The 14,205-nt window shown below is 43.1% G+C and overlaps 1 protein-coding gene across 1 annotated transcript in view; it reads right to left on the reverse strand.

Annotated features, from left to right (window-relative positions):
- LOC126176746 (uncharacterized) overlaps positions 1-14,205 on the reverse strand; it is a 331,084-nt gene that overhangs the window by 79,135 nt on the left and 237,744 nt on the right. The window contains exon 2 of the mRNA XM_049923915.1: positions 2,004-2,106. Coding sequence (XP_049779872.1) covers positions 2,004-2,101 — 98 coding nt within the window. The 5' untranslated portion in view covers positions 2,102-2,106. The remainder of the gene's footprint in view (positions 1-2,003; positions 2,107-14,205) is intronic.

Consider the following 14,205-nt stretch of genomic DNA (forward strand, 5'->3'; position numbering starts at 1 on the left):
AAACTGCTCGACGTGGGCACCGGAGTCAAAGTGATGTGATGTGGTGAGGACATGGAATCGGTTCCAATTGACAGTGTTGATGACTTAAGCCGGACAGGTCTTCCACGTTCGACAGGTGCACGACTTTTGAATGGAAGGAACCGTGGACTGAGCGCTGCAGGAGTGAATTTGGCCTTCGAAGAGGCTAAAGAACGTCATGTATCGAATCAAACTCTTGGGAGACGATTGATGTTGCGAATCTCCGTTCTCGGGACCATGGCGAGCACCACATCACGCACCTCTACACCATGGATTCTGTAACGGATGGGCAAGGAATCATGCAGAATGGACACCCCAGGATTGGCGTCCGGTGTTGTTTATGGGTGATAACTCGGATTGTTAATACTGTGATAAACGCAGACAGTGTGTTTGGAGCAACAAGACAATATTGAACACTTCAAATACATTGTTCCACATGTGCAACGAAATGGTCGTGGAGTGACGATTTGGGGGTGGCATTACATGGGACCACCGTGTATATCAGGTGGTAGTTGAGGGCAAGCTCGCTAATTTACGTTACAGGGACGAGATTCTGCAACCGATAGTGCGACCTTATCGCTAGTATTTTGACGACAGTTTTATCTTGAGGAATGATAATAGACATTATTATCGCGCTGTTCTTGTGTAATGTTCCTTCAGGATGCTAGGTTCTAGAGGGCGGAGTGGCCTGCCTGTTCCCCAGGCGTGAACCCATTTAAACATGTGCTGGATCGATTGAAACGACCTTTTTATAGGCGTCGACAACTATTACGTAATCTGCACGCAGAACTGCCGTTGAGCAGTGGGCAGCTTGGACCAGAGATAACTTGATGTTCTCGTTTATGATTTTCAAGACGGTTTCAAACCTGTATCCAAGCAAGGGAGCGTTCCGTCACGTACCGACGTTGCCCAGGAGTACTGTGAAAAAGCCCCATGCGAAACAGACGATTCAGTCGTTATATTTAGAGAACTGGACACATTGAAAATGTATACAAACGCATGCCTCAAAGCCATTTTTTCTGTGCCATGAATTTCGGAATAAAGGGGTGATGCAGAACTTTATTTGAATGTGTTTTTGTATTTTCTGAACTTTTCGAATACTTTAATGACTGAAATTTAAAATTATCACTTTGTAACACTGATAAATTTCCTCAAAAACAATTTAGAATCAAGCTTAAAACAAAATAATTATTTTTTTCAAACTCTTGTGAGTCACATGCTTCTTTGGAAACGGTATATTATATTACAATAAATTTTATATTGTAAATATGTTTAACATTATGTTTAAAAGTGAAGAGTAAAAAGCTTTATTCTGTTAAGCAGTTAACCGTTGTCCTCAGGTGGACCAATCAAAGAGCATTTACACATTTATACTGCGAGCACCTCTCCTGCCCTGTCCAGTTTTACTCTGACGAGCTCCTATGTAACGTATTCAAATGTTTCCAGCTGTATTCAGAAATTCACTTTACTTTGTAATTTATTTCCTTAGCATTTTACCTTGTTCTTTTTTCTTTCCAAACAGATAGTCTGATGACTTTGTGTGCGAATGAAACCGGTTATGACAACAGTTGCGCGACCTGAGACTGAAAAATAAAAGAATTTTATCTACAAGTTGGCCACTCTGATCTTGGTTAGCAGTATGCCTAATATATGTACACTTTACGATTTTTTTTCCATTTATCTACAACGTAGGGAGGGCATTTTGATATTAAAAAATTTTGAAACAGTGCTTCGTTTTTTATATTTCTCGGGTGTAGCTACGTGTGTGAAAACTTCCTCTGGTAGGAGACGCCTTACTCTCATTTGACATTTGAGATAATCGCTTCCTTCATGTTACTGTTCAAAATTTTGTGCCCTTTTTATAGGTAACATTAGGATCGAGAACGAAAGCAATTGTTCTCGAATGATTTTTCAAACGAATTAGGAATATAAAGAGTATAAGATGAGGACAGGCAGCCTCGAGGTAAGACAGTAACGAAACTGACCTGCAGTCGACTCTCTTCTGCCCCTTGGCGCTCCCGATGGCCAGGCAGAGGGCGCACAGGATGATCATCAGCAGGCTCAGCTGGTGTGTTTTCGTCATTGCACCTGCGGACATAGGCACTTGTTAGTATCCCACAGAACGACACCGCAGACCGCGTGAGCAGTCATTGCTTATGGCTTAACAGCGAGTTTCTCTGCGGTCTGCGATACGAAGTGCGCCAGAGTTACCATTTAAGTGGCTGAAACCTGTCACCAAGAGTAAAAAAAACTGTGCCTTACGACAATTCGGTCACGTGAATTAAGTGTACTGCTTGAATAGGGCTAAGAATCTCCTATATTCACCGTGCGTATTACAAACCAGCTACCATTTTTGTAGAATGTGAATTCTTTTTTCGCGATTTTTTTATTTCGTAAATATGTTAGCATTTATTTTTTCTACACGCACAGCTCTCACCGAATCTAAGATCGTAATGCTATACAATGTTCTGAAGATGAAGGTTGCGTCCACTTGAAATCGGTAATGGAAGACAAAAAAAAAAAAAAAAAAAAAAAAGAAACCAAAACAGTAACAGGTTTCTCTGTAGCATTATATTTATATACAGGGGGTAGGGGAGACAAAAATTTGAAAACATCAAAAACATAACACATTACTATGCCTAATACACGCCGGGAAAACCGTTGGCATTAAAAAAAACTTCCAGTCTTCTCGAAAAGGATAATTACAGGTCCAGTAGGGTTTTAAAGAGAGTTTTATGATATATATGTCAGAGTTTTTATATAGGAAAGACAGGGAGGGGATTTAAGACACGCTTTTCTGAGCACTTGCTCAACAAAGACAGCGAGAATTCATATAAGTCAAATTTTGCAGAACATGTCAAAACAGAGAAACACACACTTCCTTTTCCATCTTTGCTTAACATGGAAATTTTACATATCGTTGACAGGGGTTACAAAATGAATCATTTAGAAGAATTTGAAATATATAGGCGTAACATTACTACCTAAATTCAAAAGATTAAAAAACTTGGCCGGCCGGTGTGGCCGAGCGGTTCTAGGCGATACAGTCCGGAACCGCGCGACTGCTACGGTCGCAGGTTCGAATCCTGCCTCGGGCATGGATGTGTGTGACGTCCTTATGTTAGTTAGGTTTAAGTAGTTCTAAGTTCTAGGGGACTGATGACCTCCGATGTTAAGTCCCATAATGGTCAGAGCCATTTGAACCATTTTTTTAAAAAAACTTACACTATTTTGATTGCGTATCATCTCTTATAGAATGTGAAATTTAGCCCATTTCATTTATATATTAGAACTATGTGTATGTTCTTAAAATGTATTACATACAACTTCTTTACGTATCTTGTTGGTTATATCTTTTATGTGTACTTTTATATACGTTCCTTGGCGCTAGCACAAGAGACACATAGATACGATTCAGTTGCTGTAAACTGTCGATCAGTGGTTAAAATAATCGGATACATTACTTACATTTCTGAATATACCATGGCATTATGCTTCTACGAAGAAGATATTGGCATCTGCTAAACCAATACTTATTACGTTTCTGTTACTTTTTACACTTCATATAAATGTGTAGCCAAGGGCCGGCCGGATTGGCCGTGCGGTTCTAGGCGCTACAGTCTGGAGCCGAGCGACAGCTACGGTCGCAGGTTCGAATCCTGCCTCGGGCATGGATGTGTGTGATGTCCTTAGGTCAGTTGGCTTTAATTAGTTCTAGGCGACTGATGACCTCAGAGCCATTTGAACCATTTTTTTGTAGCCAAGGCGTCAAGGTTTATAATATCCCTGTTTTGTAAGCTTTCAAAGATGACAAATTAGTTTTCCGGAATCAGTAAGGCACAATAAAAATTTATTTGCAACTGATGATTGAATTTTATCCTAAAAAAAATCTTATACCATTCTTCCTGCAAAATAGTGGCAGGTTCAAGTGACGACGAAGGAGGTGGATAGCGATCACGCACCATTATCTCCAAAGTCGACCACAAAGGCTGAATAATATTGAGATATGGTGACTGGGGTGGCCAGTAGAGATGGCAGGGTCATCCTGGTGCTCACAAAACCAGTCCTGGACGATGCCAGCTGTGTAAACAGGTGCCCTGTCGTCTTGGAACACAGCTTCACCATTGGGGAACAAACATCGCACAGTGGGATGGGTCTGACCATCCAAGAGTGTCACATAATCTTTGGCAGTAATGGCATAATCCTTGGCATAATGTAGGGCAGTCATGGGGCCCGTGGAAACCTACAATCCTACAGTATGACTGCCCCAATCATCATCGAACCCCTACCATACTTCACTTTCGGACGTAAGCTCGGCGAGAAGTTGGAATCAGTGTGACACAAAACTCATTCTATCAGATGATTTCGTACCATTTCTCCATTCCAGGTTTTATGGCTTCAGAACAATTTTTTGGGAGGGTGGGGGGATTTGTATCGCTGTTGAGTGGTTTTGGAATTTCAGCTCGCCCTGCAGTTCTCTGCTTATGGAGCCTTCGTATTGTTTTGGCGCTGACAGGGTGAGCGAGTGCGATATTCTGTTCCGTAGCGGCTCAAAATGGTTCAAATGGCTCTGAGCACTATGGAACTTAACATCTGAGGTCATCAGTCCCCTAGAACTTAGAACTACTTAAACCTAAATAACCTAAGGACATCACACACATCCATGCCCGAGGCAGGATTCGAACCTGTGACCGTAGCGGTGGCGTGGTTCCAGACTGAAGTGCCTAGAACCACTCGGCCACACCAGCCGGCTCCGTAGTGGCCTTTGCAGCTGTTGTCCTTTTACTTTTCGTCACGATTCTCTTCAATGACTAGCCGTCACAATCACTCAACACAAGCTTTCTTTCGCGTTGTGATTTACCAGATGATTTTTTTTTCTACTTTCCCTGTATGTGGTGTAGGTCTTCTATACGCTGACACTTTAAAGACCAAACACTTCCGCTATCTTACTTACTGAAGCGTCCATCATTCGAACACCAGCAATGTGCCCAAGTTCGAATTTACTTGTCTCTGTCATAATGCAAGAACAGCAACACAGAACACTCGCCTGACCATGACTGGCACTTGCAACGTACTGGGGACTCTGTACGAGTGCCGTTCGTAGCCAAATACAATGGCCCAACAAGCAGGCTTGGCTACCAACCACTGTAATTCATAAACGATTTTTGCCAGTTAAATGAATCCATTTTTATTAACCGACATCCTCGTTGCAGTTTGCATTTGAGATTGTAAAAGAATTTCATGTACAATCTATGGCTTAGTCAGGGCTGCTTTTTATGGCTCCCTGTTGCTTTTTCCGACAGTAACTTAGTTTTCCACATCCTCCTCCCGACACATTCGAAGCCCAGGCAGTCCTTATTCGTACCTAAGGTCATTAAAGGACACTAATACAACTATGCTCTCTACTGAGACATCCCGTTTGAAACCTGGTGACGTAAGATATGGTTCGTCATTATTATCTCGCTGACAAGAACAAGAAATCTAATGACCTATAGTCCTTCACAATATTGTGACCAGGTGTCCCCAAGTTCGCCTCCATGTTTTATGGAGTGAGGGCAAGTAATTCACCCTGCGAATAGCGACATTAAGCAGGGCACTCCGATCGGAAAGGATCGGTCTCTCTGCCTCCTCCACAGGTTTTCACTGCCTTCCTTCCCTCCTCCTAAACATCTAGCCATAGTGACACAAACGCTACATAGCATAACCTCCAATGAAAGTCATTCGCACGACACAGATTACTCCTGACACAATAAGTTGAGGAAAGAAAAGGTATCCTACCTTAAGGCCTCAGTATACCTCACGAAAGTTGGCCACAACGTTGTTCCGCCATGAACAAAGAACTACGTATCGGACACTGGCTTAAACGTAAGTGATGATGTTATTTTCCAGGCGTGAGTATATCTCACTTTCACCAATGGCGAAGCTATTACAGTGCTATAACACGCCTGATAAGGCCTACGTACAAATTACTTTTAAATTACTTAACCACAACTTTGTTCCAACCCAAAAACGACTTAGCGGATGCTGCCTTAAACGAAAAAGATCATGTTTTCTCTAAGCGTGCCTTTACCTCGCTTTCATAAACGACGGTGCAGTTACAGTGTTATATCACTCCTGATAAGACTTACGTACAAATAGCTATTAAATACACTCTAAGAAAAAAATTAGCGACGCACAACGAACTAATTATCTGAATGGGACGAAAATTGGTAGATATGATGTACATGTACAGACAAACAAATGATTCCAATTTGAAAATAATTGGATGATTCAGCCACGAGAAAGATTTTCAGACCCTTATACAAGCAATTATTCGGCTTGGCATTGTTTAATAGACTTGCTGGATGTCCTCCGGAGGGACATCGTGCCAAATTCTGTCCAATTTGCGCGTTACATAGTCAAAATTGCGACATGGTTGCAGGGCCTTCATCATGATTCTCCAGACGTTCTCAACAGGGCAGTGATCCGGCGACCTTAAAACCAAGGTAGGGTTTAGGAAGCATGAAGACAAGTGGTAGACAGTCTCGTCGTGTACGGGTGGGCACTATCTTGCTGAAATGTAAACTCAGGATAGCTTGCCATGAATGCCAACAAAACGGGGCGTAGAATATCGTCCACGTATCGCTGTGACGTAAGGGTGTCGCGGCTGAGAACCATAGGGGTCAAACTATTGAATAAAATGGCACCCCCGACCATCAATCCAGGTTGTCGGGCCGTATAGCGGGTTGGGAAGGGAAACATAGGTACAGAGAGAGTAACTGCGAAGAAACCGTGGGTGACAGAAGAAATAATTCAGTTGATCGATGAAAGATGGAAGTACAAAAATGTTCATGGAAATTCAGGAATACAAAAATACAAATCGCTGAGGAATCAAATAAATAGGAAAAGTGGGGAAGCTAAGACCAAATGGCTGCATGAACAATGTGAAAAATCGAAAAAGAAATGATTGTCGGAAGGACTGACTTAGAATATAGGAAAGTCAAAACAACTTTCGGTGACATTAAAAGCAAGGGTGGTAACATTAAGAGTACAACAGGAATTCCACAGTTAAATGCAGAGGAGAGAACGGATAGGTGGAAAGAGTACACTGGAGGCCTCTATGAGGGGAAGATTTGTCTGATGTGACAGAAAGAGAAACAGGTGTCGATTTAGAAGAGATGAGGGATCCAGTATCAGAATCAGAATAAGAGAGCTTCGTAGGACTTAGGATCAAATAAGGTGGAAGGGTTGGATAACTTTCCATCAGAATTTCTAAAATCACTGGGGGAAGTGGCAACATAACCACTTTTCATGTTGGTGTGTGCAATGTTTGAGTCGGACGATATACCATCTGACTTCCGGAAAAATATCATTCACACAATTCCGAAGACTGAAAGAGCTGACAAGAACGAGAATTATCGATCAATCAGCTCAACAGCTCGTGCATCCAAGTTGCTTACAAGAATAAAATACAAAAGATTGGAAAAGAAAAGTGAGAGTGTGTTAGATGTGATCGGTTTGGCTTTACGAAAGGTAAAGGCACCAGAGAAGCAATTCTGACGTTGCGGTTGATAACTGAAGCAAAACCAAAGAGAAATCAAGACACGTTCATAGGACTTGTCGACCTGGTAAAAGCCTTCGTCAATGTAAAATGGTGCAAGATGTTCGAAATCCTGAGAAAAATAAGGGTAACCTTTAGGGAGAGACGTGTAATATACAATATGCACAAGAGCCAAGAGGGAATAATAAGAGTGGACTATCAAGAACGAAGTGCTCGAATTAACAATGGTGTAAGACAGGGACGTAGTCTTTCGCCCCTACCGTTCAAACTGTTCATCGAAGAAGCAACAATTGAAATAAAAGAAAGGTTCAGGAGTGAAATCAAAATTCAGGGTGAAAGGATATCAATGATACGATTCGCTGCTGAAATTGCTGTCTTGAGTGAAAGGGTAGAAGAATTACAGGATGGAATGAACAGTCTAATGAGTAGAGAACATGAATTGAGAGTAAATCGAAGAAAGTAATGAGAAGTAGCAGAAATGAGAAAAGCGCGGAGCTTAACATCAGCATTGATGTTCACGAAGTAGATGAAGTTAAGGAATTATGCTACATAGACAGCAAAATAACCAATGTCGGACGGAGCAAGGAGGACATCCAAAGCAGACTAGCACTGGCAAAAAGGGCATTCCTGGCCAAGACAAGTCTACTAGTATCAAACATAGGCCTTAATTTGAGAAAGAAATTTCTGAGAAGGTACGTTTGGAGCACAGCATTGTATGGATGTGAAACATGGACTGTTGGAAAACCAGAACAGAAGAGAATCGAAGCATATGAGATGTGGTGCTACAGACGAATGATGAAAATTAGGTGGACTGACAAGGTAAGGAATGAGGCGGCTCTGCGCAGAATCGGAGAGGAAAGGAATATGTTGGAAACACTGACAAAGAAGAAGGTACAGGATGATAGAACATCTGTTAAGACATCAAGTTACTTTCATTTCATTAGAGGGAACTGTAGAGAGTAAAAACTGCAGAGGAAAACAGAGATTGGAGTGCATGCAGCAAGTAATTGAGGAAGTAGGTTGAAATGCTCCTGTGAGACGAAGAGGTTGGCACAGGAGAGAAATTCGTGGCGGGGCCGCATCAAACCAGGCAGAAGACTGACGACTCAAAAAAAAGATAAAATAAATAAAAGGGGGGATACTGTCAGGTAGCAGTGCTGTCTAGCCCGTCTCCAGGCACGTCTTCGCTGGTCATCGGGGCTGAGTTCGAAGCGGGACTCACCACTGGGGACAATACGATTCCAGTCTATGAGATTCAGGCCGAAGACGTATCTGGAGACGCCCCAGACATAGTTGGGATACCAATTTGAATGTTGCCCACAGTACAACCCGAGAACTAGGGAGTGAGCACTATGGGGCTTAACATATGAGGTCATCAGTCCCCTAGAACTTAGAACTACTTAAACCTAACTAACCTAAGGACATCACACACATCCATTCCCGAGGCAGGATTCGAACCTGCGATCGTAGCGGTCGTGCGGTTCCAGATTGAAGTGCCTAGAACTGCTCGGCCACACCGGCCGGCTAGGGACTGAGGTATGGGGTGCCATTTCTTTTCCTAGCAGGACCCCTTTGGTAGTCATCTGCCGCACCCTTACAACACAGTGGTACATTGATAATAGTCTACACCGTGTTTCGTTGCCTTTCATAACAAACCATTACATTTCATCAAGATAATGCCCTCCCGCACACAGGGAGGGTTTCTGCTATTTGTCTTCGTGCTGCCAAATCCTGCCTTGGTCTCCCCCGTTGAGAACGTCTGAAGCATTATGGGTAGGGTCCTGTAACTATCTCGGGATTTGACGATCTAAGGCGCCAGTTGGACAAAATTTAGCACGATATGGCTCAGGAGGAGATTCATCAGCACTATCAGTCAATGACAGGTCGAATAACCGCTTGACTTCCCCAATTTGTGAAGCTTTTTCTCTTCAATAAATCATTCGTTTTGTTCTGAACTTGTAATAATTTGATTGTCTGTACATTTACATCACATCTATCGACTGTTCGGATAATTCCTTCGTGGTGCCTCTTAGATGTGATGTGATGTGGTCTGCTGCTCTGATTCTACATAAATATAAAGTGCAGCACATCTCAGGTGATGTAGGTGATACATTTTGACCAGCAGGGTAACAGCTGAGACAGAATAATAAGCAGGCCTCCCACCCCATGGAAAGACATTTTCCAATAAATGTGTTGGTTAATTTCAACATTCTTGCGACTTGTGTGAATGATAATACTTTGCACATGGTAAATTTTTTGGAACGTCATTAGGAAGCCACGGCTTTCGTAAGTAGACTATCGTCCAGGTCGTTAGGATCGAACGTAGAGCCAAATACATGGTGTTTCAAAAATGACCGGTATATTTGAAACGGCAATAAAAACTAAACGAGCAGCGATAGAAATACACCGTTTGTTGCAATATGCTTGGGACAACAGTACATTTTCAGGCAGACAAACTTTCGAAATTACAGTAGTTACAATTTTCAACCACAGATGGCGCTGCGGTCTGGGAAACTCTATAGTACGATATTTTCCACATATCCACCATGCGTAGCAATAATATGGCGTAGTCTCTGAATGAAATTACCCGAAACCTTTGACAACGTGTCTGGCGGAATGGCTTCACATGCGGATGAGATGTACTGCTTCAGCTGTTCAATTGTTTCTGGATTCTGGCGGTACACCTGGTCTTTCAAGTGTCCCCACAGAAAGAAGTCACAGGGGTTCATATCTGGCGAATAGGGAGGCCAATCCACGCCGCCTCCTGTATATTTCGGATAGCCCAAAGCAATCACACGATCATCGAAATATTCATTCAGGAAATTAAAGACGTCGGCCGTGCGATGTGGCCGGGCACCATCTTGCATAAACCATGAGGTGTTCGCAGTGTCGTCTAAGGCAGTTTGTACCGCCACAAATTCACGAAGAATGTCCAGATAGCGTGATGCAGCAATCGTTTCGGATCTGAAAAATGGGCCAATGATTCCTTTGGAAGAAATGGCGGCCCAGACCAGTACTTTTTGAGGATGCAGGGACGATGGGACTGCAACATGGGGCTTTTCGGTTCCCCATATGCGCCAGTTCTGTTTATTGACGAAGCCGTCCAGGTAAAAATAAGCTTCGTCAGCAAACCAAATGCTGCCGACATGCATATCGCCGTCATCAATCCTGTGCACTATATCGTTAGCGAATGTCTCTCGTGCAGCAATGGTAGCGGCGCTGAGGAGTTGCCGCGTTTGAATTTTGTATGGATAGAGGTGTAAACTCTGGCGCATGAGACGATACGTGGACGTTGGCGTCATTTGGACCGCAGCTGCAACACGGCGAACGGAAACCCGAGGCCGCTGTTGGATCACCTGCTGCACTAGCTGCGCGTTGCCCTCTGTGGTTGCCGTACGCGGTCGCCCTACCTTTCCAGCACGTTCATCCGTCACGTTCCCAGTCCGTTGAAAATTTTCAAACAGATCCTTTATTGTATCGCTTTTCGGTCCTTTGGTTACATTAAACCTCCGTTGAAAACTTCGTCTTGTTGCAACAACACTGTGTTCTAGGCGGTGGAATTCCAACACCAGAAAAATCCTCTGTTCTAAGGAATAAACCATGTTGTCTACAGCACACTTGCACGTTGTGAACAGCACACGCTTACAGCAGAAAGACGATGTACAGAATGGCGCACCCACAGACTGCGTTGTCTTCTATATCTTTCACATCACTTGCAGCGCCATCTGTTGTTGAAAATTGTAACTACTGTAATTTCGAAAGTTTGTCCGCCTGAAAATGTACTGTTGTCCCAAGCATATTGCAACAAACGGTGTATTTCTATCGCTGCTTGTTTAGTTTTTATTGCCGTTTCAAATATACTGGTCATTTTTGAAACACCCTGTATTTGACAATGATGAGCCTTAGTTATTAGGAACAAATGCATCAATAACTATCTGACAAACGTAATATTAGAAACGTCTGACGTGCATCAGATATGAACTGCTGGTGCATATTTATAGATATTTCTGCGGACGGAGTCCATTTCAGCAAATTTATTCTGGATGTGCGAGACCACGCCTTGTGTGACAAAACTACTGACTTTACTGCTGCCATTGCAGGCAGACTTCATCAGGGAGACTGCTTGGCTGTTTTCTAAGTCAACTATTATTTACATTCTCCCTACTGGGGGTGAACAGCTAGCTGCCCAACAGCCCCTCTTCAGCCTTTTGATTACATAATTTTCAAACTTATTATAAAATGATTTAAGGGGTTAAAACAGTTGATTTCAGTACTAAGACAAGATGATGATGGTGAAATGTACAGTCTCTGCATTAAGAGGGTGATGTAACTGTGAACAGAAACTGTAATAGGGGAAGTATTGGAGAATGTAATGAAAGCTCCTGGAGTCTGTGTTTTAATAGGAACTGAAACAGGGAAAGTATTGGAGAGGATGTTGGAAAGGAAAGCGGGACGACTCTGTGGAAAAGAATCAATAGGTGGGATACAGGTGTTATGTGAGTGGGATGCGAGGTAGGCAAGTAAAGGGTGAGTCAGGACCTTCATTTGGGATGGGGAGTATTGGTGCCCAATCTACAGTGGACACCGCAAGTTCCTGAAGAAGATCGCAGCACAGGGGTCGAAGCGGTGATCATTTGAAGAAACAAGACGCAACCTAACAACCTATAAGATTTTAACTTCTGTACTGGTTATAGTTGGAAAAAACGTAGTTTTCAGAGATGAGTTCATTGTCTTGGAGGTGAAGACGATTGGAATTACTTCGGAAAAGAACATGGAGAGTACAATGGGGACCAAACGAATGCGACAGTGCACCTATTAAGACATAGCTAACATTTGGGAGGATGGAGTTTCTCTTTCTGGCTATCCCGATTTGGGTTTTCCGTAATTTCCCTAAACCGCTTCAGGCAAATGCCAGGATGGTTCCTTTGACAGGGTACGGCCGACTTCCTTCCCCATCCTTCCCTAATCCGATGAGACCGGTGACGTTGGTCTCTTCCCCCAAATCAACCTAACCCAACCAAACCTAAATCACTTAGGCAGGTGCCGGGATTGTTCGTTAATCAAGACCACTGTCGACCAGTTGTCTCACTTTTTTAGTCCACCTGCCCTATGCTCATAGAGCACGTTACGTATTCTGGTTATCGTATATTTCGAGGTATGCATTTGTAATGTATTACCTTGACAATTACTATATGCGTCCAAATCATGGAACGATGTTCATTCTGCATTGCTTTCCGTATGTTACTTTCGGCCACTTGTATCCTGTATCAGCTTATAAAGTTCCTATACCTCCTCAAACACAAGTAACACCTTAGACTCTTCCAGACCTTGCTGAAAACTGTAATAATGTCGTGTGACTAGGGCCTCCCGTCGGGCAGACCTTTCGCCGGGTGCAAGTCTTTCGATTTGACGCCACGTCGGAGACCTGCGCGTCGATGGGGATGAAATGATGATGATTAGGACAACACAACACCCAGTCCCTGAGCGGAGAATATCTCCGACTCAGCTGGGAATCGAACCCGGGCCCTTAGGATAGACATTCTGTCGCGCTGACCACTCAGCTACCGGGTGCGGACTGCTGAAAACTGACGAGACATTCATTGGTTTCAGGAAGAGGAGAATTTTTGTGGTCTGCCAGTGGGTCAGGATAACGAGAGGAGAAACGTGTCATAGATAATTTTGCTCTCTACGTAGCAGAATTCCTTACCTTTGTCTACTTCTTGATTACCAATTTTGATGTTAAGTTTCTCGGTATTCTCATTTTTGTAATATCATTCAAGAATTACTTTCGTATTCAAAACGAACCCTACTCCAGTTGTAACGTTCGCTGCTGCTATTGATTGTACCCTATTTTCGTCTGACCTGAAATCCTTATCTTCTTTACGTTTCACTGTACTAACACCTACTACATCTAGCTTGAGTCTTTACATTTCCATTTTCAGGTGATCCAGCTTTCTTACTGCGTCCAAACATCTGACATTCGTGCTACGACTCGTAGGATATCGTCCCGTCGGTGATTGCTCGATATTTTTTTCATGGTCAGCTCCCCCTCGTCAGTCCCGTCCCGGAGATACGAAAGGGTGCTTGTCCACAATCTTTTGCCAATAGAAAATCATGTGACACCTTTGTGATTACAGGCCGCGCGTGCTGTGTATACCTATTATGTCCATTGAATGTAGTGATTTCCATTGCCTTCTGCATCCTCGTACTGTTGATCATTGCTGATTATTCTGCCTTGTAAGGGCAGTTTTCCACACCAAGGGCAAAAGAGTGCCTTAAGCCTCTGTCTACTCCTCTGTCCTCTTTGACAACGCCGTTGGCAGAACTAGGGTAACCTCTTATACTGGAAATCTTCGCCTACCATTGCTGATGATTTTTATTCAGAATTTAAGCAGTGGCTGGGTTCGAACCCGGGACCCGGAAAGTTCTGATCAGTAGTCAAAGGCCGTGGGTTCACGAAGACCGTCATCCCTCTTGTTGTTGCAGGAAAATATTCATCTTTACGAATTCCCTGATTTTTATTTATTAGTGATTTCCACATGGAATATACTTCGAATTTGTCGGGGTCCTTCCCGTAACATACAATATTGAAATACATGGACCGGTAATATGAATCTGCCACCGCCATCAACACTACGGACTAATAT

Source organism: Schistocerca cancellata, chromosome 3 (genome assembly GCF_023864275.1).
Source record: "Schistocerca cancellata isolate TAMUIC-IGC-003103 chromosome 3, iqSchCanc2.1, whole genome shotgun sequence".
Taxonomy (NCBI): domain Eukaryota; kingdom Metazoa; phylum Arthropoda; class Insecta; order Orthoptera; family Acrididae; genus Schistocerca; species Schistocerca cancellata.